The sequence below is a fragment of the Oncorhynchus mykiss genome, chromosome 12 (assembly GCF_013265735.2).
Source record: "Oncorhynchus mykiss isolate Arlee chromosome 12, USDA_OmykA_1.1, whole genome shotgun sequence".
Classification (NCBI taxonomy): Eukaryota; Metazoa; Chordata; class Actinopteri; order Salmoniformes; family Salmonidae; genus Oncorhynchus; species Oncorhynchus mykiss.
The window spans coordinates 69,907,386-69,935,385 of NC_048576.1; the positions used below are offsets into that span (position 1 = coordinate 69,907,386).

Genomic DNA, 28,000 nt, shown 5'->3' on the forward strand with positions numbered 1-28,000 from the left:
TTTTTATTGTATATCTACCACTTCCCCATATCGCAGATTCGCATACACTCATGCATATATAGATAGAGCTTACACACGCACAATCCTGTAGGATTTATGCATACGTGCACTCAAATCTCCCCATTTGACCTATTCTACATAATCTAGGCTAATTTGTCAATTCCATTATTGATCGGCTCTGGCATAGGCCTATTTGTTTTTTCATTTAGTGATAGATTGGCTATTTAATTCAATTGCCTGATATCGGTGAGACTGTATGCTACGAGCTGAATGGGAGATGAGAGGACGAGCGTCAGCTGTCAACCAGATTCAGTCGGTGTTTTTTCTCTCTCGCCATAATCGTTTGTGCGTCGGTTTTCTTTTTATCTGCGCCTGTTACACTGTAACGCACTCGATGTTAATTCGGGGGAATATGTGAACATCATGCTGGCGGTGTGGTGCTTGGTCTTTGCTGCAGTGGGCGAGAGGTTTGCCGTGTCAGGTAAGAGGGATGACGGGAGAGGGGGGGAAGCACCCTTTTCATTTCCAAGTTTACCCCTGCCCAATGTAGGCTATCCCCAATTTTTTTGCATCTGCAATCACTTCTTCCTCTGTAGACTAGTCTACAATTGTGTGTGTGTGGTGGTAGCGCGCAGCTGGAGATAGTTACATCTGTGCCAAGAACGTAGTGTTTTTAAGATCCCTCTCCCTTCAGTTCTACGGATGCGGTAGATTTGCTGCATCAACACATTTTCACCGCAGCGCTGTCGCCCTTTACATCCAGGGCTAGCGCGCACTGTAGAACCAGCGCCTGATGCGCTGCCATATCAGCCTATTAATGTCAAAAATCATTTTTCAAACAATAATTATCGTTTTTCTGTGTGATAACCCGTGTGTGGTTTAAAGTTGGCAGTTATCAGGCCTCCCGCGTTACAGGCGGCGGAAGGTCTCCTTTGGTGCGGGATGCGAGTTTGTGGGATTGGTTCTCGCCAGAGGAGCGGGGAGACAGCAGCGACATTGCGGCCGAAGTCACCTATCCAAAGCGTCTGGTGCAACAGATGGAGTCGAAGGAAGAAATGTCCCATGGCTATTTGGATACCCGCGTGAAGAATACCACGGGAGGCACCTCGGTAAGTATAGACCACTGTCTATAATGGAGAAGTGGGTGTGGCAACCTAATTTTATTTGAGTGTTATTTATTCGTTTTCGTTCCCTCTCTTGTATTAAACTCCCAGTTCATTGTTGAAACTGTAATGGTTTCTCTCAACTCAAGTTACTTTTGTGAACCCTTTCTTGCCTGTTTTGGCCTGTGTCTTGTTTTCTAAGTTTATCATAAGATCCATCTCAAACTGCACAAGTCTATCAGTCCCATGTTGCCCTAACTCTCCTGGTGTCTTCAGCTTACTTGTGTTCGCACTGAGGGATGAAGTCAGTCTTAGTCGGAAACCTAGTTTGGGCGTGACTGATGCAAGACCCACTGGCTCTCTCCTGCTGTATGTCCGGGGGCACCTCTGCCAGTTGGTCAAGAGCAATGCAGTGCTCTGTGCCGCATGCTCTGCCCTCACTGAATGACAGAGAAGGGAGGAGGTTTGCTGCAACCTCTAAGCCCACTAAGTTTCCCCTTTAACCAGCATCAGAGAATGACCACCAAGTCCTTTCTGGTCCTGCAAAACAGTGGTTACTATGTTACTGCTATATATATATATACACTGAACAAAAATGTAAGCGCAACATGTGTGTTGGTCCCATGTTTCATGAGCTGAAATAAAACAAATGTTCCACATGCACAAAAAGTTTCTTTCTCTCAAATTTAGTTAACAAATGTGTTTACATCCCTGTTAGTGAGCATTTCTCTTTTGCCAGGGTAACCCATCCACTTGACAGGTGTGGCATATCAGGAAGCTGATTAAACAGCATGATCATTACACAGGCCACTCTAAAATGTGCAGTTTTGTCACACAACACAATGCCACAGATGTCTCAAGTTTTGAGGGAGCGTTAATTTGGCATGCTGACTACAGGAATGTCCACCAGGGCTGTTGCCAGAGAATTGAATGTTCATTTCTCTACCATAAGCCGCCTCCAACGTCGTTTTTAGAGAATTTGGTTGGACGTCCACCTCTCTTCACGACCGCAGTATGGCGTCATGTGGGTGAGTGGTTTGCTGATGTGAGTGCACCACGGTGGTGGTGGGGTTATGGTATGGGCGGGCATAAGCTATGTACGGGAAACGGACACAATTGCATTTTATCGATGGCAATTGGAATGCATAGAGATACTGTGACGAGATCCTGATGCCCATTCATTCGCTTCAGCATTATAATGCATGGCCCCATGTTGCAAGGATCTGCACACAATTCCTGGAAGCTGAAAATGTCCTAGTTATTTCATGGCTTGCATACTCATCAGACATGTCACCCATTGAGCCTGTTTGGAATGCTCTGGAGTCTGGATCGACGTGTACGTCAGCGTGTTCCAGTTCCCGCCAATATCCAGAAACTTCACACAGCCATTGAAGAGGAGTGGGACGACATTCCACAGGCCATAATCAACAGCCTGATCAACTCTATGTGAAGGAGATGTGTTGCGCTGCATGAGGCAAATGGTGGTCACACCAGATACTGACTGGTTGTCTGATCCATGACTAACAGATGCATATCTGTATTCCCAGTCATGTGAAAGCCATAGATTAGGGCCTAATGAATTTATTTCAATTGACTGATTTCCATATGTGAACTGTAACTCCGTAAAACCTTTGAAAACGTTCCATGTTGCGTTTATATTTTTGTTTTGTATATATATTTAACTGTAACCAACGGGCATTACACCCTATGAGGGAGCACAATATCTGGGACTTGAACCCAAAACCTTCTGACCTACTGTACTCACCCGCTATGTCACCCCATGCCACAGATTTATAATTACCGTCCACCGGAGAGAAGAGTATCTGAAAGAGATCTGAAACAAAAGCCTGTTGTGTGAATGTGATTTTAGCTGCTTGGCCTCATCTCCTCATGATAAAAGGCTCTGTGTGGTGAAATATTCAGATCTCTCATGGAGAACTCCTCTCTCTTCCATTCCTCTATTATTCAATGGTGTGTTGAAGTATGTCCCCATCAATGATTCAACAAGGCCTGTGTGAGAAGTGCTACTTGGGCCAAAAACTTCCCTGGTACAAAATCACCCTCTTTTTCTTCTTCTATCTCTTACTCTCTCTCTATCTCTCTCTCTCTCTCTCTCTCTCTCTCTCTCTCGCTCTCTCTGACCTAAACTCTACCTCACCCTTCAACCCATCTCTTTCTTTAATTTTCATACACCCTATCTCTCTCTCTCTCTCTCTCTCTCTCTCTCTCTCTCTCTCTCTCTCTCTCTCTCTCTCTCTCTCGCTCTCTCTGACCTAAACTCTACCTCACCCTTCAACCCATCTCTTTCTTCAATTTTCATACACCCTATCTCTCTCTCTCTCTCTCTCTCTATCTCTCTCTTTCTCTTTTCTCTCTCTCTCTCTCTCTCTCTCTCTCTCTCTCTCTCTCTCTCTCTCTCTCTCTATCTCTCTCTTTCTCTCTCTCTCTCTCTCTCGCTCTCTCTCTCTCTCTGACCTAAACTCTACCTCACCCTTCAACCCATCTCTTTCTTTAATTTTCATACACCCTATCTCTCTCTCTCTCTTACTCTCTTTCTCTCTCTCTCTCTCTCTCGCTCTCTCTCTCTCTCTGACCTAAACTCTACCTCACCCTTCAACCCATCTCTTTCTTTAATTTTCATACACCCTATCTCTCTCTCTCTCTTACTCTCTTTCTCTCTCTCTCTCTCTCGCTCTCTCTCTCTCTCTGACCTAAACTCTACCTCACCCTTCAACCCATCTCTTTCTTTAATTTCCATACACCCTATCTCTCTCTCTCGCTCTCTCTCTCTCTCTGACCTAAACTCTACCTCACCCTTCAACCCATCTCTTTCTTTAATTTTCATACACCCTATCTCTCTCTCTCTCTTACTCTCTTTCTCTCTCTCTCTCTCTCTCTCTCTCTCTCTCTCTCGCTCTCTCTCTCTCTCTGACCTAAACTCTACCTCACCCTTCAACCCATCTCTTTCTTTAATTTTCATACACCCTATCTCTCTCTCTCTCTATCTCTCTCTTTCTCTCTCTCTCTCTCGCTCTCTCTCTCTCTTACTCTCTCTCTCTCTCTCTCTCTCTCTCTCTCTCTCTCTCTCTCTGACCTAAACTCTACCTCACCCTTCAACCCATCTCTTTCTTTAATTTTCATACACCCTATCTCTCTCTCTCTCTCTCTCTCTCTATCTCTCTCTTTCTCTTTTCTCTCTCTCTCTCTCTCTCTCTCTCTCTCTCTCTCTCTCTCTATCTCTCTCTTTCTCTCTCTCTCTCTCTCTCGCTCTCTCTCTCTCTCTGACCTAAACTCTACCTCACCCTTCAACCCATCTCTTTCTTTAATTTTCATACACCCTATCTCTCTCTCTCTCTTACTCTCTTTCTCTCTCTCTCTCTCTCTCGCTCTCTCTCTCTCTCTCTGACCTAAACTCTACCTCACCCTTCAACCCATCTCTTTCTTTAATTTTCATACACCCTATCTCTCTCTCTCTCTTACTCTCTTTCTCTCTCTCTCTCTCTCGCTCTCTCTCTCTCTCTGACCTAAACTCTACCTCACCCTTCAACCCATCTCTTTCTTTAATTTTCATACACCCTATCTCTCTCTCTCGCTCTCTCTCTCTCTCTGACCTAAACTCTACCTCACCCTTCAACCCATCTCTTTCTTTAATTTTCATACACCCTATCTCTCTCTCTCTCTTACTCTCTTTCTCTCTCTCTCTCTCTCTCTCTCTCTCTCGCTCTCTCTCTCTCTCTGACCTAAACTCTACCTCACCCTTCAACCCATCTCTTTCTTTAATTTTCATACACCCTATCTCTCTCTCTCTCTATCTCTCTCTTTCTCTCTCTCTCTCTCGCTCTCTCTCTCTCTTACTCTCTCTCTCTCTCTCTCTCTCTCGCTCTCTCTCTCTCTCTGACCTAAACTCTACCTCACCCTTCAACCCATCTCTTTCTTTAATTTTCATACACCCTATCTCTCTCTCTCTCTCTCTATCTCTCTCTTTCTCTCTCTCTCTCTCTCTCTCTCTCTCTCTCTCGCTCTCTCTCAGACCTATACTCTACCTCACCCTTCAACCCATCTCTTTCTTTAATTTTCATACACCCTCTCTCTCTCTTTCTCTGAAGAGGAAGGTGTAGGTGGGATGGAGGGTGAGGTTCTATTTTTTAATTGTATTTTATTTCATCTTAATTTAACCAGGTAGGCCAGTTGAGAAGAAGTTCTCATTTACAATTGCGACCAAGATAAAGCAAAGCAGTGCGACAAAAACAACAACACAGAGTTACACATAAACAAACGTACAGTCAACAACACAAAATAAAAATCTAAAGACAGTGTGTGCAAATGTAGTAAGATTAGGGAGGTAAGGCAATAAATAGGCCATAGAGGCAAAAATAATTACAATTTAGCATTAACACTGGAGTGATAGATGTGCAGATGATGATGTGCAAGGTCTACATCTTTCAACGGGGCACCAGAGATCAATGATTAACAAGATAACTCATCTAAATATTCTGAAATGACGTATATATTATTTAAGGATAAGCTTGAAATGGGTGTGGTGGAATTGACTCAACAACCAAAAACACATTTGTAAGTCTAGCTTTCCTAATGAATCAGAAAATCAATAGCTATTTCTGGTTGTTTATCAAAGTTAGCTGGCTAACTGATCGATCCTCCTTTGTAATATACCCCTCTGGTGGGTTGAGTGTTGGAGTTGAGTTGGTTGAGAGAATCATTACCCTCGTCTGGAGATAAATCTGGCTCTGATTACACTGCTTGGTTTAACCTAACGTGTGATGTGATTGAACTACTGAAAGAGGCTCATGGGTATTTGGATGGAGATCGTGTAAAATCCCGGGGTTGTTGTTTTTGAAGTTGTTTTTGAGAAGTGGTATAATTGGTAAAAGGAGGATATTTTTTGCTTAATTAGGAGGGATCTGTTGGTTACATTTCATTTCATGTTTTGCCTCTGTTGTGTTTTTTTGTAGTCATAATGTCCTTTTTTTTCCTTTTTTTTTTACAGAGGATTCTAAATAAGTTTAGATGGAATATTCGTAGCTGTCATTCTGACTCATGGATGGATTTTTTTTTTTTTTTTTTTTTTTTTTTTTTTTTTACCTTTATTTAACCAGGCAAGTCAGTTAAGAACAAATTCTTATTTTCAATGACGGCCTGGGAACAGTGGGTTAACTGCCTGTTCAGGGGCAGAACGACAGATTTGTACCTTGTCAGCTCGGGGGTTTGAACTCGCAACCTTCCGGTTACTAGTCCAACGCTCTAACCACTAGGCTACCCTGCCGGATCAACTATTCCATAGGTTCACTTTGATTCCAAGTTATACAGCCTACTGTTTCCTCAAGTGACTTTGCTTATCAATGGACTGGAAGTGAAGATACATCTGTTTCTACAGCATGTGCACATTTCAGATGTATTTACAATCGCTGGTTGTTACTGAGTAATGAACCTGCTATCACAAGGTTCCCAGAGGACTGACTTTGGCATTAGAACAGTATCAAGATGCCTTGGTGTTACAGACAGGGGTGTTGTTGGTTGCCACTTAAATATCCCGAGGGATGTTATGATTCAGGGCTGGTAAATACTGATCGATTCAAACAAATCTACTGATCTATTGTTTGACCAAAATGAACCGTCTCGATTACTTCACACATAAAAACGTTACAGAACTTCTTGGATTGATATCCATGACACCACATTTGAATCCTTCATTTAGCCAAGCAGAACTGCCCTCGCCCTGCTCCAGCTGAAGTTGAGTTGTGTGGAATCATTGGAGGGAATGATTTCCGAATGGGAGTCTTGTCTCAGTGAAAGTCCAATGATTCACTGCAGCCTCTATCCTGCAGACAGCATTACATTGGCCTGGGATTGAATGCTGGCACTGTTTGGGCTTTTGGCAACACTGTGTTTTGACTGCTATAAATCTCTGGCAGCCAGTGAAGCTCCTCCTTGCCTTCTTCCTACCGCTCCATTCTTTTTGGCAGCCGACAGTAGGGACACATTGGCTTCACACCAGCTCAATGTAGATGGATATTTAAAGCTTTCTCCCTTCCTGTAAACCCTCTTCCCGTCCATTACTACCCGCTGAATACAAATGCACTTCCTGGATGGCTTCAGTACTGCCTGTTGGAATGGATTCAGTCCAGCCAAATCAATGGACACTTTATCAATCCGACTATGTTAGCTGCTAAAGTGCTTTTGATACATATGCAGTATTGCGCTGGCAGAAATGCATTTGTACAGTATGTATTTTGGTTTGTTATACTTCTTACAGAATGATAGCTATCATTGTGACTCACCGAATGGGCGAACCGCTATTAGAGTGGTTTACTTTTAAGTGGTTCTTCCTGTAATGTCTCTCTCTCTCTCTCTCTCTTTCGATCCTCATCTCACCTTCTCCCTATTTAAGCCAGTCCATTTGGCCCAGAGTTGTTTCCAGGTGGAAACCTTCGGACACACCTTCACCCTGGACCTGGAGTTAAACCAGTGAGTACATTTGATTTGTGCACAATTTTGATGTTATCAACTTGATTGACGTATTCGCCGCTCCCCATTTCCATCAGTCTGTATTTTCTAAATCGCCACAATCATCAACGTTGGCATTTCCATAACCGCTACCGTTAGCAAATACACTTTGCTCCTTCCATTTATGACACATAACCAAATGTTTAGTGGAGCATCAGGGACACAGAGACCCTGAGAGCTCCATCAATACAGCTACCCACCTTAGAGAGAGAGAGAGAGGAGACAGAAAGAGAGAAAGGGGGGGGATGATGCGGACAGAGAGAGAGAGAGAGAGAGGGGGGAGACGGGAGACAGAAAGAGAGAAAGAGGGGGATGAGGGGGACAGAGAGAGAAAGAGAGGAAACGGGAGACAGAAAGAAAGAAAGAGGGGGATGAGGGGAACAGAGAGAGAGAGAGAGAGAGAGAGGAGACAGAAAGAGAGAAAGAGGGGGATGAGGGGGACAGAGAGAGAGAGAGAGAGAGAGTGGCCTGGATTGTCATGACTGTATTATTAATGTGCTTTATGTACTGTAACTCCCCTACAGCACAGTAAAGGAGTCAACACAGCAGCCAGACCACCGCTACTCTGTTACGGCTACTGCCTGGCTACGATAACGTCATAAATCACATCCATATGCTGTACTCTACAGCCATGCATTACACAACACATTCATGCATGAACACTGAAGTGGAGTTACATTAAGAACGGACCATATTCACACAGACTGCATATCTATTCACAAACAGAATAGATATGCAGAGAACGAGGATAAATCATACACATAAAGGATATGCCTCGTTGTCTTAGACGTAGCTTAGAGCTTGGCTTGGGGTATAGTTTATAAGAGAGGTGTCTGTTCATAATAACAGAGGTGTCTCTGTGTTTTCTCTCTGCAGCAACCTCCTGTCCTCAGACTATGTGGAGCGGCACTTTCACCAAGACGGCAAACCCTCGCAGTCTATGGTAGTGTGAGTGTGTGTGTGTGTGTGTGTGTGTGTGTGTGTGTGTGTGTGTGTGTGTGTGTTTGTATGTTATAAATAGGGCCCAGTATTTTGCGCAATCATTTGATATGCCTGGATTTGAACCATTATTTAAAGCTTTTTCAACAAACTGTACCATTTTCTTTCTATGTCAGATCCAGCACCACCCTCAGAAAACTGCTTTAATTTTTGGTGTAATTCATTTTTGGATATTTTGGATAAAATACAGGATAAATTCCTGCTATATCACATGATTGCACAAAACACATGGCCCTCGTTATAATATAAGTTCTAACCATGCCTCTGAAAAAGCTACTGTGTTTTCTGCGTACTGTAGACATACTGCTGACATACTGCTGACATACTGTTGACATACTGTAGACATACTGTAGACATACTGTAGACATACTGTTGACATACTGTAGACATACTGTAGACATACTGTTGACATACTGTAGACATACTATAGACATACTGCTGACATACTGTAGACGTACTGTAGACGAACTGTAGACGTACTGTAGACATACTGTAGACGTACTGTAGACATACTGTTGACATACTGTAGACGTACTGTAGACATACTGTAGACGTACTGTAGACGTACTGTAGACATACTGTTGACGTACTGTAGACGTACTGTAGACGTACTGTAGACGTACTGTAGACGTACTGTAGACATACTGTAGACGTACTGTAGACGTACTGTAGACGTACTGCTGACATACTGTTGACATACTGTAGACGTACTGTAGACGTACTGTTGACGTACTGTAGACGTACTGTAGACATACTGTTGACGTACTGTAGACGTACTGTAGACGTACTGTAGACATACTGTAGACGTACTGTAGACATACTGTTGACATACTGTAGACGTACTGTAGACATACTGTAGACGTACTGTAGACATACTGTTGACATACTGTAGACATACTGTAGACATACTGTAGACGTACTGTAGACATACTGTTGACATACTGTAGACGTACTGTAGACATACTGTTGACGTACTGTTGACGTACTGTAGACGTACTGTAGACGTACTGTAGACGTACTGTTGACATACTGTAGACATACTGTTGACGTACTGTTGACGTACTGTAGACGTACTGTTGACGTACTGTAGACGTACTGTAGACGTACTGTAGACGTACTGCTGACATACTGTAGACATACTGTAGACGTACTGTTGACGTACTGTTGACGTACTGTAGACGTACTGTAGACGTACTGTAGACGTACTGTTGACATACTGTTGACGTACTGTAGACGTACTGTAGACGTACTGTAGACGTACTGTAGACGTACTGTAGACATACTGTAGACGTACTGTAGACGTACTGTAGACGTACTGCTGACATACTGTTGACATACTGTAGACGTACTGTAGACGTACTGTTGACGTACTGTAGACGTACTGTAGACATACTGTTGACGTACTGTAGACGTACTGTAGACGTACTGTAGACATACTGTAGACGTACTGTAGACATACTGTTGACATACTGTAGACGTACTGTAGACATACTGTAGACGTACTGTAGACATACTGTTGACATACTGTAGACATACTGTAGACATACTGTAGACGTACTGTAGACATACTGTTGACATACTGTAGACGTACTGTAGACATACTGTTGACGTACTGTTGACGTACTGTAGACGTACTGTAGACGTACTGTAGACGTACTGTTGACATACTGTAGACGTACTGTTGACGTACTGTTGACGTACTGTAGACGTACTGTTGACGTACTGTAGACGTACTGTAGACGTACTGTAGACGTACTGCTGACATACTGTAGACATACTGTAGACGTACTGTTGACGTACTGTTGACGTACTGTAGACGTACTGTAGACGTACTGTAGACGTACTGTTGACATACTGTAGACGTACTGTTGACGTACTGTAGACGTACTGTTGACGTACTGTAGACGTACTGTAGACGTACTGCTGACATACTGTAGACATACTGTAGACGTACTGTAGACGTACTGTTGACGTACTGTAGACGTACTGTTGACGTACTGTAGACGTACTGTAGACGTACTGTAGACGTACTGTAGACGTACTGTAGACATACTGTTGACATTGTATGCTATTGTCCAGCAGGCTACAGAGATCTGTTTTGTGTCTTATTGAAATCAGATACGTCCATCCTGTTGGCAGCACTTATCAGATTGAAATGACATTAGTATTGACCCCCGTCTCACCAAAATGAATGAATGCTACAGTGTGATTGAGTGGCCAGTAGACTACTACAGGAATGTCAGTGCCTCTAGAAAACCATTGGGGAAAAGTAGTGTTTTTTCTATTTGGTTCATTGTGCTACACATGTTACTAACTGCCCCTCGTCCCCCAGCCTCAGCAAGAGCCTCTGTCTCATCCTCACCCACTCTCATTCCCAACTCTCCCTCTGCCCTCACTAGCCAATCAGGAGCTTGTTCCCATGGCAACAAGTCAGCTCTGCAGTGTCATTAAGTTCTTGGCAGAGAGGAGAATGAAAGAAGACAGAGAGAGAGAGAGAGAGAGAGAGAGAGAGAGAGAGAGAGAGAGAGAGAGAGAGAGGGGGAAAGAGGAGAAGAAGGAAGAGGAAAAATGAGAGTAAAAGGCCAGTGAATACAATGGCAGGATGGGTGATGGTATCAGAGAGAGTCCTTCTGTGTGTGTGTTTTCAGACAGTTGGTTCCTTCAGAGAGCAGTGGGTGGGAAGATGTACAGTACGCCTGCAGGGATGGAGCCACATACCCACACTCCCAGACCAGCCAGACCAGGCCGAGCGCTTGACTCTATGCCAGCTGTGGTTGCTGTGTCTCTATCTCTGCTTTTATTAGAGTGGTTTTGTATTCCTGCTATCCCAATCTCATACTCAGTAGTGGCTCAATGACTACTTTAGATCAGCCATAGCAGGAAACTCATCTTTTGAAGGAGACTAATTGTGAAGGAGAGGCCTTCACCTGGGCTAGAGACTTATACTCAGTGGCCACCCCGTTCATGAAAATGGTTCGCTCCTACAGACAGTGAGTCGCATGGCTGCCATTATAATATAAAGCAGGCAGACAGGCATCAAGGCATTCAGTTACTGTTCAATTGAAAGTTAGAATGGGCAAAATGAGAGACCTAATCTACTTTGAGTGGTATGATTGCCGGTGCCAGGCATGCCGGTTCCAGTATCTCAGATACATCCGGCCTCCTGGGCTTTTAAGGCATGACAGTGTTTACCGAGAACGGTGCGACAAACAAAAAACATCCGGTCAGCGCCAGAGGTTGAAGGAGAATGGTTAGCTAACAGATGGGTCACAAACAGGCAAATAACGGCTGAGTACAACAGTGGTGTACAGATCGGCATCTTGGAACGCACAGCTCGTCAGTCCTTTTCACCACATCGGGTTCCACTCCTGTCAGTTAAAAACAAGAAGAAGTGGCTCCAGTGGGCATGCGATCACCAACACTGGACAATTGAGGAGTGGAAAAACATTGCCTGGTCCTTCGAATCCCGGTTCCTGTTGCGTCATGTGTAACGGATGTGAAACGGCTAGCTTAGTTAGCGGTGCGCGCTAAATAGCGTTTCAATCGGTGACGTCACTTGCTCTGAGACCTTGAAGTAGTAGTTCCCCTTGCTCTGCAAGGGCCGTGGCTTTTGTGGAGCGATGGGTAACGATGCTTCGTGGGTGACTGTTGTTGATGTGTGCAGAGGGTCCCTGGTTCGCGCCCGGGTATGGGCGAGGGGACGGTCTAAAGTTATACTGTTACACATGCTGATGGCAGAGTCAGGATTTGGCGTAAGCAGCATGAGTCCATGGCCCCATCCTGCCTGGTGTCAACGGTACAGGCTGGTGGCGGTGGTGTAATGGTGTGAGGAATGTTTTCCTGGCACACGTTAGGTCCCTTGTTACCAATTGAGCAATGTGTCCATGCCCCAAATCATTCAGGCTGTTCTGGAGGGCAAAGGGCGGTCCGACCTATTACTAGATGGGTGTACCTAATAAACAGGCCACTGAGTGTATAACTGTCAACGCAAGTAGCCTAATATGCTTGTCTTTGTATTTCTGTTTATTTGCCATTCAACTCAAACATTCCATAGCGTGTCCTGATTACTGGTTGCACACACCCCAACTGCTAATTGTCTTGTTAGTTGTTACTGTGTTCTCATTGTCTTTCTAACCATGTGTAAGTGTTTGGGGAGTCCTCCAACCGGGGGGATGTTTTTACTGCCAACTGTTTTATTTGTTCTGCAGTTTTAAAAGGAATTGTTTTAAACATTTTAAGTGTTACAATAGGCCAGCTCTTTCACACCAATGAAGGATGGGGCTCAGGTGGTTGAAGGCAAGGTAGATGTTTTATTCAGAATGAGCATTAGTGTTGTAGCTGGATGCCCTCTTCTTCATCTGTGTTGAGGTCTCGTGTGTGTGGTCCTCCTCTTCCACACTTTGACATCCACTGCTCCAATTTGTGTTTTTATTTAACCTTTATTTAACTAGGCAAGTCACTTAAGAACCAATTCTTATTTACAATGACGGCCTACACCGGCCAAACCCGGATGACACTGGGCCAATTGTGCTCCGCCCTATGGGAACTCCCAATCACGGCCGGTTGTGATACAGGTTTATTCTTAGCCAGCCCAATGTATTCTCACTCCATGTTCTTCCTTCCAAGCTGTTCCCACTGTGGAGCAACATAATGTTGGATTTATTTATAAGATCCCTGCACAGAAGACCCCTCCATTGTCAGAGCGGTAGCTAAAGTAGAGTGGAATAGAGTAGAGTGGAATAGAGTAGAGTGGAATAGAGTAGTGTGGAATAGAGTAGAGTGGAATAGAGTAGAGTGGAACAACCCTGTAGCGACACACACGTACCAAACAAACAATAACACACACAGACATGGGGGAACAGAGGGGGAACAGAGGATAATATACACGTAGAGTAATGAGGGGATTAAACCAGGTGTGTGGAAAAACAAGACAAAACAAATGGAAAATGAAAGGTGGAGCGGCGATGGCTAGAAGACCGGTGACGTTGACCACCGAATGCCGCCCGTGTAATAGAGTAGAGTGGAATAGAGTAGAGTGGAATAGAGTAGAGTTGAGGACAAATAGGTCACATAGTACATACAGCTAGCAGTATAATGGAGGGGGAGAGGAAGAGAGGGAGAGACAGAGAGGGAATAGAAGTAGAAACTGTTTAAAGCACAACTCCTGGGGACTCCATATTGTTTTTTAGGGGACTGTGAAATGAGCAACACCATCCTCCTCAATCAGTGTGTGGAAACCTGCAAACCAGTGTACCACTATAGAGTCGACTTACTTGAGCATGTGACTGTATATTAAAAATGGTATGGTCTTTGTGTTCACAGGGAGGGGAGCACTGCTACTACCAAGGGAGGTTGAGGGGCTTACCAGAGTCCTGGGCAGCTCTCTCCACCTGTCTTGGCTTATGGTGAGACTCTCCCCATAGCTATAAACTGTCTGTCAATGACCTTGCCTCAGCACACTGACTCGGTACAGTACTGGCACTATGGCTTTGATAAGCTATATGGTATCTTTGATCTTCATGTACTAATATCACTGCTATACAATGGGAGTCTTACAGATATATAAGGAACGTGTTCCCTCTCTCTCTCTCTCTCTCTCTCGTTCTCTCAGTGGTATGTTTTCTGATGGGATGTTCTCTTATGGGATTGAGCCTCTTTTCGACGGGACCAATCAGGTGAGTGTGTGGCGGCTGGGAGACAGCGGTATAGGTAGCCCTGTGGAGTAGTGTTGATGTTATTGATTCATTCATTCATAGTAACATGGATGCAGATGAGGAATATGGAGCAACGTAGTAAAGATGATATTGTTTTCTCCTGGTGTCTCATTGACTCCTCTCCAGACTGAGGGGGCCCACCTAGTGCGTAGGATGCCTGATGTCAGACTATCCCCAGACTGTCAAGGTACTGGCAACATCCTACATCCTCTCTCCTTTATACAATCATTCATGTTCATACCTACCAATGAGATGTTCATACTTACCAATGAGATGTTCATACTTACCATTGATATTGGTAGATCCATGCTCTTTGATGTCATTTCTCAGTCCTCTGTGTTGTATTGTGTCCAGACTGCACAGACCACAGTGAGGGGGATGGAGCCAGAGGTAATGGTGATGAGCAGATGAAGGATCCCCGGGTCAGTGAGGTGCTGAGGCGCTCTAAGAGACAGCTGCCACGCAGGCCCACCGTGCAGTCAGAGACCAAATACATCGAGCTGATGGTGGTCAACGACTATGAAATGGTGATTTAGCCTTTTGTGAAAATAATTGATGTGTGTTGGTTCGTCCGCGTGTCCGTGCATGTGTGTGACGGGCACACACACTGTACCTAACGTTTGCTGTCTGTCTGCAGTTTGTACAGCTGCGACGCTCCACTACCCAGGCCAGGAACTTTGCCAAAGCAGTGGTCAATATGGCTGATGCAGTAAGAGCCCTCTCACTCCATACTTAACTTTTGTGCTGAGACTCATCGTCAATTATGATGATATTGTTATGTTGTTAAAGTTAAAGTCATGTCAATAATCATAGGCTAGGTTGTAGCCTATGAGAACAATCTAACATATCTTACTCATTATGTCCATGCTCCTAGATATGAATTTGGGTATACCACCAGTGTATCTTTTGGCCTGCAGATTTATAGGGAACAGCTGAACACACGCATCGTGCTGGTTGCCATGGAGACCTGGTCGTCGGCCAACATGGTTCCCGTGGTGACGGACCCGTTGACGACGCTGCAGAACTTCATGAAGTACAGGAAGGACAGTATTAAGGAGCAAAGTGACGTCGTGCACCTCTTCTCGTGAGCGCCCCCTGTCTATGTCCCCCTGAAATGAAAAATAGAGGAGGTTGATATGCTCCTGTATCTAACCTGGGGCAGTCAGGGGATGCGTCCCAAATGCCACACTATTCCCTCACAAGTGCACTGCGTTTGACCAGAGGGCTCTGGTCAAACGGAGTGCACTATGAAAGGAATAGGGTGCCATTTTGGACAAAGTCAGTATTATTGACTGGTTGCAGCCGGTTTATATATACTACAATATGTCCTGGTCCTTTAGTCCAGGTTTGACCCCAGTTCTCCTCCATTTCCTCCAGGGGGCGTACGTTCCAGAGCAGTCGCAGTGGGACGGCCTACACCGGAGGGGTGTGCTCTCTCACCAGAGGAGGGGGCATCAACGAGGTAAGAGAGACAACTGTGTGCTTCCTACTCAGCTTCAAAGGACTGTGACTCACAACAATGGGCTCATGTCCAGGCTCATGGTTTAGGATCTGACACAGCTACTACACTTAAGAATGACTCTTCTTAGACTTCTTTGTTTCTTCAGTGAGGAATGTGAGGAGTGTAACTTTAGTCAAAGAGAACACCATTGATACAGAGTGGATGTGTGTGTTTGTGTTCCAGTATGGGAATGTCGGTCCTATGGCCATCACTCTGTGCCAGAGTCTGGGTCAGAACATTGGGATGAGGTGGAACAACATACGCAGCTCTGCGGGTAAGGACGATCAGAGCAGGGGGATGGGTGATGGCGTGATGGCGGGAGGGAGGGCAGGAGGGTGGAAGGGAGGAAGGAAGGAAGGAAGGAAGGAAGGAAGGAAGGAAGAAAGAAAGAAAGAAAGGAAGGAAGGAAGGAAGGAAGGAAGGAAGGAAGGAAGGAAGGAAGGAAGGAAGGAAGGAAGGAAGGAAGGAAGGGGGAGAGAGAGGGAGAAAGAGAGGGAAAGAGAGAGAGAGAGAGAGAGAGAGAGAGAGAGAGAGAGGGGGAACAGGTGCAGATAGTGTAAAGATTAAGCGAGAGGTAGAGACAGGAGACAGCAGCCCATGGATTCAGTAAAAGGAGGAAGGAAGTGATGCATGGAGTGGCACAGGCAGCGATGGATTGAGTTTATTTCAAACTTACTTGTGAAATAATTGTATTTTTTTCTCAAGGATTTACCTTAGTAAATTAATGTAAGTTCCTTCTAGTCAAGACGAATGTCATTAACCATCTCATTTTTTCGCATGGACTTTTCACTCCCTCTTTCACCCTCCTTTTCTTATTTTCCCTCCCTCTCTCCATCTCTCTCAGGAGACTGCAGATGTCCTGATTCTTGGCTTGGTTGTATCATGGAAGACACTGGGTAAAGATTGACTTTAGGACTACATATACTGTACATACAGTACATCAGTCTCCAGAACACACAATGTGCTCACAAGCGTTTGGCTTCGGCTTATTCAATACCAGTCTGGTAATACCAGATGGTACAATGGTGATTTGATAAGCTATTGTCAAGCTATTGTCAAATCCATCTACTACAATTAGCAGGTTTGTTTTTACCACAGATGGTAACATTTGAGTCAGATTGCAAAATTGCTGAAAAAATTGTCACATTTGATTTGGCATCATTGGCTTTGACCATTTTATCTCTCTCTCTCTCTTTTCTCTCTCCCTGCATCTGTGTATGTGTGTGTGTGCTTGTTTTGTGTGCACAGATATTACCTACCCAGAAAGTTCTCTCGATGCAGTGTTGATGAGTACATCCAGTTCTTGCTCCAGGGGGGCGGGAGCTGCCTCTTCAACAAGCCCAACAAGGTGAGGTTGGTGTGGGTGAGGGATGTGGGAGGCTGGCCTAGCCTGATGTTCTAGTGGGGAGTGGAGTGTAAGCTGAAGGTCCCAGGAGTGCTGTTATATATAGCCTAATTAATTATCCCAATGTCCTCATTTCTCCATATTAGATATTTACATACAGCTCTGTGCCCATCCTTGATTATCTCTCTCTTCCTCTTCTTTACGACCTTCTCTTTTCCCTTCTTCCCCTCTTTTTGTCCTCCCATCCTACTTGTCTATTGTCTCTCCCTCCATCTGTTCTCCTCTCCCTCTGTCCCTCCATCTCTCTATCAGCTGTTGGACCCTCCTGAATGTGGGAACGGCTTCGTGGAGACAGGGGAGGAGTGTGACTGTGGGTCTCAGCTGGTGAGAGTCTCTTTAACACTTCTTAGGGATAGGAGTCCCGCTAACTGGAGTGAGCGCAATTTTTTTTTTAAATATCATAAATACTATGGATTTTGAACATTTATGTACATATAAGTGTCTTATATCGGCTGAAAGCTTAAGTTCTTGTTAATTTAACTGCACTGTCCAATTTACAGTAGCTATTACAGCGAAAACATACCATGCGATTGTTTGAGGTTGGCATCCAACATTACTTTTTGAAAATCTTCCTCTGATTTGTCATCCAAAGGGTCCCAGCTATAACATGTTTTGTTAGATAAAATCCTTCTTTATATCCCAAAAAGTCAGTTTAGTTGGCGCCAGAGATTTGAGTAATCCACTTGTTCAACATGCAGAGAAAGGAATCCAAAAATCTACCCCTAAACTTTGTTTCAACAAGTCAAAATGCGTTTCCATTTACTCCTCAGATACCCAAAAATGTAATCAAACTATAATATTTATGCAACCGGGAGGTCCGTGGGGCGACGCACAATTGGCCTAGCGTCGTCCGGGTTAGGGAGGGCTTGGCCGGGAGGGATGTCCTTGTCTCATCGCGCACCAGCGACTCCTGTGGCGGGCCTGGCGCAGTGTGCGCTAACCAAGGTTGCCAGGTGCACGGTGTTTCCTCCGACACATTGGTGCGGCTGGCTTCCGGGTTGGATGGGCGCTGTGTTAAGAAGCAGTGCGGCTAGGTTGGGTTGTTTATCGGAGGACGCATGACTTTCAACCTTCGTCTCTCCCGAGCCCGTATGGGAGTTGTAGCGATGAGACAAGATAGTAGCTACTAAAAAACAATTGGATACCACGAAATTGGGGAGAAAAGGGGTCAAATTCAAAAAATAAATAAATAAAAACTAAAATATTTATTTTAGAAAGAAGTATGTTCAATAGGAAACCGATTTTAGCAGGTGCGTAATGTCTTCATGGCGTGCGCAAACACGAATTTACAAGACTGTGTCCCACTACTAAAACTGATATTTCTTATTCGTTTTTGAAGTTACAAGCCTGAAACCTTGAACATAGACTGATGACACCCTGTGGAAGCCAAATTAATTGCATCCAGGGAGCTAATTTTCAATATGACCTTACTCTTGCATTTCTAAGAGGATGGTCTCTCAACAAAAAAAAAGATTTCCAGTTGGTTTTTCTTTGGATGTTCTCCTACCATATCTATTGTGTTATATTCTCCTACATTATTTTAACATTTCTACAAACTTCAAAGGGGTTTCTTTCCAATGGTACTGATTATATGCATATCCTGGCTTCAGGGCCTGAGATACAGGCAGTTTACTTTGGGCACATCATTCAGACAGGAAGTGGAGAAAAAAGGGGACTAGCCTTAAGGAACTGTAACCCATACATGATGAGGAACCAGAACCCTCCAGTATGAATGGAGCTTCTGCCTGCGTCTCAAATGACACCATATTCCCTATATTGTGCACTGCTTTTGATCACGGCCCTATGGGCCCTGGTTAAAAGCAGGGCACTATAACGGTACTAGGGTTCCATTTGAGACAGACACTGTCATGGTGATACTTATTGGTATGAGGAATAGTCTCAGTGACTGTGTGTGTTTGTCTGTAGGAGTGTGCCCGTAGTGGAGGGGCGTGCTGTAAGAAGTGTACCCTGACCCACGATGCCATGTGCAGTAGTGGACTGTGCTGCAGTGGGTGCAGGGTGAGTCCCTCTACTCCACTACCACCACCGCTTCATTTACATATTACTCATCACACTAGCTAGTCCACTCTATGGAGGCTAGTGCCTCTTCAGGATTTAACTCATTCATTACCAAACATTTAATTACAAAATGTTTTTATTAAGAATCGCACACAGTTTTAATAATAAAATCATACAATCTTGACTATTAAGAGTCTGTTGGTGCTACTACACGGTCCACCTCTTTTGACAAGAAGAGGTCATTCTTGTGCTCTTGTGTCAGTATGAGCTGAGAGGAGCGGTTTGCAGACAGGCTGTGAATGACTGTGACATCCCAGAGAGCTGCACAGGAGACTCCAGCCAGGTACTGTACTCTACACTACACTATTACCCTGGTGCATGTTGGGAGATGGAGTCTTTTGGGAGCATGAGTTGGTCTGAAGTAAACCATACTGTATGTAATTTTCTCCTGTTGCAGTGCCCTCATAATGTGCACAAGCTGGATGGATACATGTGTGACACTAGTCAGGTAAGGCACACCTTTGTTTGAATGGGGTTTTGCTCTGCAGTCAGTGTGTTGTTGAGATATGTCTGTCCTGCTGTTATCCTTTGTTTTCATCTTCCTGTCTCTCTCTCTCTCTCTCTCTCGCTCTCTCTCCCTCCATCTCTTGCTCTCTCTCGCTCTCTTGTGCTCTCTCTCCCTCCTTCCCTCTCTTGCTCTTTCTCTCTCTCTATTTCTCTCTCTTCTCCTCCTTTTCTCCTTTTCTCATTTTCTCTCTCTCTCTCTCTCTCTCTCTCTCTCTCTCTCTCTATTTCCCTCTCTGTCTCTCGCTCTATCTCTCACTCAGGGTCGTTGTTATAGTGGTCGGTGCAGGACTCTCGACGGCCAGTGTAAGGGGCTTTGGGGCTACAGTAAGTATTAATGATGCATTAATTTCTTGAATGTCTTTCACACCCCTGAATTGCTCACTTGCCAGTAGTCATATATTGGTACTGTTTCTATGGCTATGCCCATGACAGTCATATGCCATCTTGTGGACTGATATGGAACTGCATCTGAGTTACAGATGGCGGTGATACGGATCTAATGAGTGTTGTGTTGTGTGTGCTGTCTCAGATTCAGCAGACCGCTTCTGCTATGAGAAGCTGAATGCAGAGGGCACAGAGAAGGGCAACTGTGGGCGGAGTCCTGAGGACCAGGGATGGCTGCAGTGCAACAAGCCGTGAGCCTTCTATCACATGACTTATCACTCTCATTATTACACCATAGACATGACCAGAGTTTTATTTATTATTATTATTAATGTTTTTCTCCCCCATCTTATTTCCTCTCTCTCTCTCTCTCTCTCTCTCTCTCTCTCTCTCTCTCTCTCTCTCTATCCCTCTCTCACCCTCACACCCTCTCACCCTCTCTCTCCTTCTCTCTCTCTCTCTCTCTCTCTCTCTCTCTCTCTCTCTATCCCTCTCTCACCCTCACACCCTCTCACCCTCTCTCTCCTTCTCTCTCTCTCACTCTCCCCTCCTCTCTCTCTCTTTCTCTCTTTCTCCCTCTCTCTCTGTCTCGTTCTCTCAGGGATGTGCTTTGTGGTTTCCTGTTCTGTATCAATATGACGGTGAAGCCAAAGTTTGGGGATCTGGAGGGGGAAGTGACCAGCCTTACAATATACCACCAGAACAAGTACCTGGACTGCCGGTGAGTTGTACCTTTCTACCCCTTTATTGTTTGTGTTTGGGAGGCTTTCATAGATTGAACAGAATAGATGAATTGATTAATTTATCCCTCGTCACCTCTCCCCCTCCTCTCAACTCCTCCCCCTCCTCTCAACTCCTCCTCCTCCTCTCCCTCCTCCTCCTCCTCCTCCTCCTCCTCCTCTTCTCCCTCCCTCTCCTCCTCTTTTCTCCTCTCTTTTTTGTCATCTCCTCTCTACTCTTCCTCCTCTCCCATCTGTGTGTCCAGAGGGGGCCATGTCCTGCTGGAGGATGGGTCAGACCTGGGCTACGTGGAGGACGGTACGCCGTGCGGCCCCAACATGATGTGTCTGGAGCGCCGCTGTCTCCCCGTGGCAGCCTTCAACCTCAGCACCTGCTCCGGCTCCACGCTGGGACGCACCTGCTCTGACCACGGGGTGAGGACACACACAGGGACCACCCCACCACAGGGACCACCCCACCACGCAGGCCTGCATTTAAATAGAGGGATGCTAGCTTGTTGGGTTTGTGTTTTCAAAAGTGAACGTTCTCAACTTGACTACAGTGACCGGTTGATGTTCTCCTTTGTTTTAATCTGTCTGTTTCTCGTTCTCTCTCAGACATGCAGTAACGAGGTGAAGTGTATCTGTGACAGGGACCACACCGGGAAGGACTGCAGTGTCTTTGACCCCATCCCTGACCCCACGCCGCCTGCCAGCACGGAGAAGAAAGGTCCAAAGCTCCTCTGTCTGTCTGTGTGTGTGTGTTTCTCTCTCTCTGTCTGTTTGTCTGCCTGTTCTCCTCGTAACCCTCTCATTGTCTGTCTACCATCACTTTATCTCTTTGTGGACATATATGGAGTGTAGGGTGGCTATAGTCTAGCTTTTCCAATAGCTATTGCCTTAGTCATGCTTTGGGTGAAAGGGCAGTGGAGTAAAGTCAGGGAAACTGACTGACACTGTGTCCACATGTGTGAGTGAGTTAGTGTGAGAATGTGTATGCTGAATGTGTACATGTGTGCACATACTGTATGTGTGTGTCTGTGTGTTTGTGTGGGGGTTTCTATAAGTTACAGACACCTGGCTTCTATCTTCAAGTGTCTTCCTTCCTATCTTCCAGTCTGTATCTGATTCAGAGGGGTTGTGTTAAATGCGGAAGGCACATTTCGGTTCAATACATTCAGTTGTGCAACTGACTAGGTATCCCCTTTCCCTTTCCCTTTCCATTGACACAGGGCTCATAGGCCCCAAAAAACCAAACGCATCCTAAGCAAGAGGGTGTCCAGCTGAAAGAGCAAGAGAGGGGGATGAGAAATAAGTAATAAAAACACCCTCCTTTCTTAACTGTCGCCTCCCTGATCTCCCCTCGCTCTCCCACGCGTTCCCCCTTCCTCCACCCCATGTAATTTCTTATTCTCCCTTTCTCTTTCCTACTCTCTTTCTTTGGGTATCTTTTTTTTTTTTCTCTCTCTCTCTCTCTCTCTCTCTCTCTCTCTCTCTCTCTCTCTCTCTTTCTCTCTTTCCGGATGTTGATGTTGTTGATGTGTGGTGTTGATGCTGTCCTCTGACGTGTGTTTTTGGTGGTGTTGTTGTGTTCCCCTCCGCACCCCTCCTCCCTACTCCTTCCTCTGCGCAGGTCCCAGTGGCACCAATATCATAATAGGGTCCATCGCAGGTGCTATTCTTCTGGCAGCTATAGTCCTAGGGGGGACAGGATGGGGATTTAAGTAAGAGTTCTGGCATGCCTCTGTGTACCTGTCTGCTTCTCCCCAAGGCCCCCACTCACACCCCTCCAAAAAAACAGAATTCACCCACTTTGCAACTCATTGCCCCACCAACGGTGGGGACACATGGGTTGAGTTCACCATCCAATTGCTTTGAAACATATGGAGATATTTAGTATGAGTATCGGGCTGGTACCTCTGATACTTCACTTTGTAAGATCTAGTAGAATTGAACCCTGACCTCCTCCATACATCTCTCCAGGGAGAGAAAGAGATGCCTCCCCTTCACACCTTCAGACTGGCTCCAACCCAGCTCTCCTACCGGGGACAGGAGTGGACAGTTCCCCTGTAGTCGCCTATGAAGTTCCCAAACTGTTGTGGTTCTCTTTGAAGCCTCCCGTGTAGTGGTCATTCTTTGATGCCTCTCCTTAGTGCAGCGCTTCATTTGGAGTATCTTTAAAGTAGTGTCCGCTCAGTAATGCCCACTCAGGAGTGCCCTAACCAAAGTGCCCTTGCTGCAGTGGCTGTCTCTGGAGAGCCCTAGCTGTGTGCATGCCTGGCCTGCTAATTCCTGTTTACTCCTTAATCTCTGATTCAAAAGGATTATATCACTTCCCTGTCATCACTTGCATCAAGAATGATCAAATTTGTGTTACATTTCTTTGTCTGGTTCATCAAAATGAATTTTCTTGATCCATTTCTCCAAATAGTTTATATTTTGCTGGGAATAATGAGTAATCCTTTTGGGGACACGGGTAACTGTGTGTGCATGTGTGCATGATCTGTGTCAATATTAATGTGGTCGGTTAAATATCTTCTTGTGGTGGTAAGCTTTACACTCATTTGAACAAACAAGACAATTGTTTATTACAACTTCGGCTGTGACGGTCATGGAATTTTGGACGACGGTTATTAGTCAGCCAATGACTGCAGTCACCGTCATAATCGTTTGAATAGTAACGTTTTTTAAGACGCACATTTTCTCCTCCGCTCCTGACTGCATGTGCTGCTGCAGGGAAGCGGGAGTTGCCTAGGCAACCAAAGACTTGTTTGCTACAACACCTTGCTTGTTTCGTCAAGGCGCAACAAAGTTTCATCAAGTTGTTAAGAGCCCACAATACCGTGGTAACGGTCTCTACCGCACGAATCCCCGGCCATCCTTCAGTCAGCTGTTCGTTCCACACAAACATACAAACATTTTTGTTTGTTATGATGTTTATTTCATTTCATGATGGCCTTTCATCCATAATCGTCAGTTACACGATTATACGGTAATTGTGCCAGCCCTAATTACAGCATCATTAATTTGAGTATGAAAAAAGGTGTAAAAAATCCTGTAGTCGGAGTGAGCAGTGGGACAACAACGTCTACTAAACATCACTTTGAATAGGCTTTATACAGTACCTTGCAAAAACTATTCAGACCCCTTGAATTTCTTCAAATGTTATTGTGTTACAAAGTGGGATTAAAATTGATGTGATTGTAATTTTTGGTCATCAATCTACTCAAAATACTCTAATGTCAAAGTGGAAGAATTAAAAATAATAATAATATGATTTATAGAAATGTGATAAAATCTAGTTCTTGCCTAAGTATTCAACCCCTTTGTTTAAGCAAGCCTAAATGAGTTCAGGAGTAAAATGTCTCTTAACAAATCACATAAGCTACATGGACTCACTTGTTGAAATAATAGGGGTTGACATGATTGAGTGACCAACCCTTCCTCTGTCCCCCATACATACCACATATGTATTATCCCTCAGTCAAGTATTGAATTTCAAGCACAGATTGAACTACAAAGACCAGGGAGCTTTTCTAAAGCCTCATAAAGTAGGGCAGTGATTGGTGGATGTGTAACAATAACAAATCAGACATTGAATATCTCTTTAAGCATGGTCAAGTTAATAATTATGCTGTGGGTGATGTATTAAACCACCCAGACATATCAAAGATACAGTCGTCCTTTTGAACTGAGCTGCAGGACAGGAATGAAACTGCTCAGGGATGTTACCATGAGGCCGGTGGTGATTTTAAAACAGTTACAGAGTTCAATGGCTTTGATGGGAGAAAACTGAAGATGGGTCAACAACATTGTAGTGACTCCACAATTACTGACCTAAATGACAGGGTGAAAAGAAGAATACAAATATACAGAATGAAAATATTCCAAAACATGCATCATGTATGCAACAAGGCACTAAAGTAATACTGCAAAGGAATGCACTTTTTGGCCTAAATGCAAAGCCTTATGTTTGGGGCAAATCCAACACAACACATCACTGAGTAACTGCCTCCTTATTTTCAAGCGTGGTGGCTGCATCATGATGGATAATAGTGAGTTTTTCAGGATAAAAAGAAACGGGATGGAGCTAAGCACAGACAGAATCCTAGAGGCAAACCTGCTTCAGTCTGCTTTACACCAGACACTGGGAGAGGAATTCACCTTTCAGCGAGACAATAACCTACAACACAAGGGCAAATGTACACTGGTTGCTTAGCAAGAAGAAAGTGAATTTTCCTGAGTGGCCAGGAATTGTGACAATTGCTGTCTAGCCATGATCTCCAACATCTTGACAGAGCTAATATTTCACAATCCAGGTGTGTAAAGACTCACAGCTGTAACCACTGCCAAATGTGTTTCTAACATGTCTTGACTCAGGGAGCTGAACGCAACGACTATATTTTAGTTGTTTCATTTTCTATTAACCTTTTTAAAATGTTAACTATTTCATCCACTTTGACATTACATAGTATTTTGTGTAGATTGTTGACAAAAGAATGACAGTTAAATCCATTTAAAGGGTTGATGAATACCTTTGCAAGGCACTGTACCACGACTTTGAAATGCCTTTGTCATCACTATACAGAATCTACTGTTGTTGAGCTTTCATTGTCTCTTACTGCAACTGATGTTTCTCCCCTCCTCCTGTCTCTTCTCCCAATGTGTTGCTCCTCCTCCTTCCTGGTTGAAGGAATATCCGAAGAGGAAGGTATGACCTAGCCCCCTGACACTGCAGGGTGACATCCTTCACCCCCCCCCCCCCCCTCCTCATCCCATAGCTCTTCACAGCATGGCCTCAGACCCCATCAGACATCATCCCACCTCTGACCTTAAACGTCATTCCTCCTCTGACCTAATTTCACAGCTGATTTCATCCTCTGACCTAATCCCATATAGCACAGCAAAACTCTGGCATCAGTCTCAGCCTTTGTCTTCTCCACCTCATGACCTATTCCACCCAGAATGCAGTTTTCTTTCAGAACCATTTCATGTCTTGTTTACTCTCCTCACACCAAGTCCAACAATCACCTTCTGTCAACTGCTCAATTTATTTACAGCCGTACAACTTTTAGTCTCTTACACTGTTTCCTTTCTTTCCAGATCTGGAGGAGGATAAGATGTCTGTCTGTCTGTCTTTGTCTGTCTGCTCCTGTCTTTCTCTCACTCTGTGATGTTTCCAAGTCGGAGAAGAGGGAAAAATAACAAGTCTTCCACTCCTGTCCCGAACCTCTCCAGACCTCTTCTGTTAACATCTCCTCTCCTGTCCACTTCCTGTCTGTCCACCTGTCTATCTCCGGCCCCTCCTGGACAGTGTAGCACCTCCCACATTGCATACCAGCCAATTATATTATCCAATCAGGATAAAGTCTTTGCCACGGACAGAATGAGAAGGTTGTTGTTGGTCCCTAGAGGGGCGTCAGGGTCTTCCTGCTTTCCAGCGACTAAGTAGTATGCACTTCGGTGTCTGCGTACTGTAGTTCCCTTTCCTTCCGCTTACGACAGTCCAATGAAGAACCTGTCAACAGTGGACAAATTCAGTATGAGACATGTCTTTCCAATGCTTGTCTGGAAACACACTTCTGGCCGCTGTTTGAGATTGCTGGACTGGCCCAGACCTGCCATCTGAAAAACGATTTAAATCATAAGATGTTGTCAAAGAAACATTGATCAAAGACTCAAGTGGCCATTGGATCAGTTGAACTGCCCCTTTCAGAGAGGCCTTGTCTGGTGACTGGATGACAACCCAGATTCAGACATTATCTAGTTACAACAAGAAGAGTCCTGTATTGGGCGTGTTGTGTACAGGCCATTTCCAAAGAAGGAAGAGCAACTTATTGTGAGAATGACTATGAAACAAAAGCAGTAGACCGTTCAAAACATCATGGACTGATGTAGGGTTTATGTTGATTGTTAATTCTTTGTTCCTGTCTGTTGAGATGTAGGAAGGGGGAGACCCTATGGTTTTGGGATCATATTTCAAATGCAGCAGAGACCGTAACTCAGTGTTTTCAACCGTAGATCTACCAACACAACATTCCACATAGTGTTAGTTAACAGAGACTGTCTGTATGTGTCTGTATTCTATTCACCACCTTCTTAAGAGGCCCAAAGTGTGTACGGTAAAGGAGGTTGAAACTCTGTGTGTGTGTGTGTGTGTGTGTGTGTGTGTGTGTGTGTGTGTGTGTGTGTGTGTGTGTGTGTGTGTGTGTGTGTGTGTGTGTGTGTGTGTGTGTGTGTGTGTGTGTGTGTGTGCGTGCGTGCGTGCGTGCGTGCGTGCGTGCGTGCGTGCGTGCGTGCGTGCGTGCGTGCGTGCGTGCGTGCGTGCGTGCGTGCGTGCGTGTTACCAAAATTCCGGTAACTTTCCCAATATTTGAAATCCTGGTTGGAAGATTCCTGGAATTGTGAAGGAATTAGCAGGGAAATATGGAATCCTCCAACCAGGATTCCTGGAAAACCAGGGAATGTTGAGAAAGTTACTAAAATGAGTGTGTGCGTGTGAGAGATTGAGTGAGGAAGAGAGCAGGTGAATGAGAAAAGTACTTGTCGTGTTTGGGACAGTTATGCCCTTGTTCACCGTGACACTCCTGCCAACAACACTGGTAGATAGTTTATAGATTTTTACTTCTAGAAAACGTTATCTTTCTGTTGCCTGGCTTTGTGCTCGGGAGCCAATGATAGCACACTAACAAACAAATGGTTTGTATTGAATATGTAACAACAAACTTAAACGAGCACTAGCCTACAGAATGTGAGAACACATATGCACATCTATTTGTATGTACAGTATGTACAAGAAGATAATACTGAATGTTGAATACACTGTAGGAAATTGTTTTAAAATTCAATGTTAATATTGATTCATTTAATCTGTTTCAACTAAGTATCTATCTGTCTCCTGCCATACAACTGTCCATCTCCTTTAAGCCATTCCTAGTTGTCCATCTATCTGTCTAGCAGGCACACTGCCTAGTAAACTAGCAATCTGGCCATCTACAGTGCCTTGCGAATGTATTTGGCCCCCTTGAACTTTGCGACCTTTTGCCACATTTCAGGCTTCAAACATA

At 44.6% G+C, this 28,000-nt stretch overlaps 1 protein-coding gene across 1 annotated transcript; it reads left to right on the top strand.

Moving 5' to 3' along the window:
- Positions 1-35: 35 nt before the first annotated feature.
- Positions 36-27,993, top strand: LOC110538175 (disintegrin and metalloproteinase domain-containing protein 11). The gene is made up of 26 exons (XM_036938232.1): positions 36-481; positions 886-1,109; positions 7,510-7,586; positions 8,502-8,568; positions 13,947-14,029; positions 14,236-14,299; positions 14,465-14,525; positions 14,693-14,865; positions 14,976-15,047; positions 15,256-15,422; positions 15,716-15,800; positions 16,023-16,113; positions 16,684-16,735; positions 17,088-17,187; positions 17,497-17,568; positions 19,171-19,263; positions 19,526-19,606; positions 19,721-19,771; positions 20,091-20,154; positions 20,360-20,465; positions 20,816-20,935; positions 21,200-21,368; positions 21,552-21,663; positions 22,567-22,657; positions 25,627-25,644; positions 26,037-27,993. The coding sequence occupies exons 1-26, from the start codon at positions 424-426 to the stop codon at positions 26,050-26,052; spliced, it is 2,367 nt and encodes a 788-aa protein (XP_036794127.1). The 5' UTR covers positions 36-423; the 3' UTR covers positions 26,053-27,993.
- The last annotated feature ends 7 nt before the right edge of the window (positions 27,994-28,000 follow it).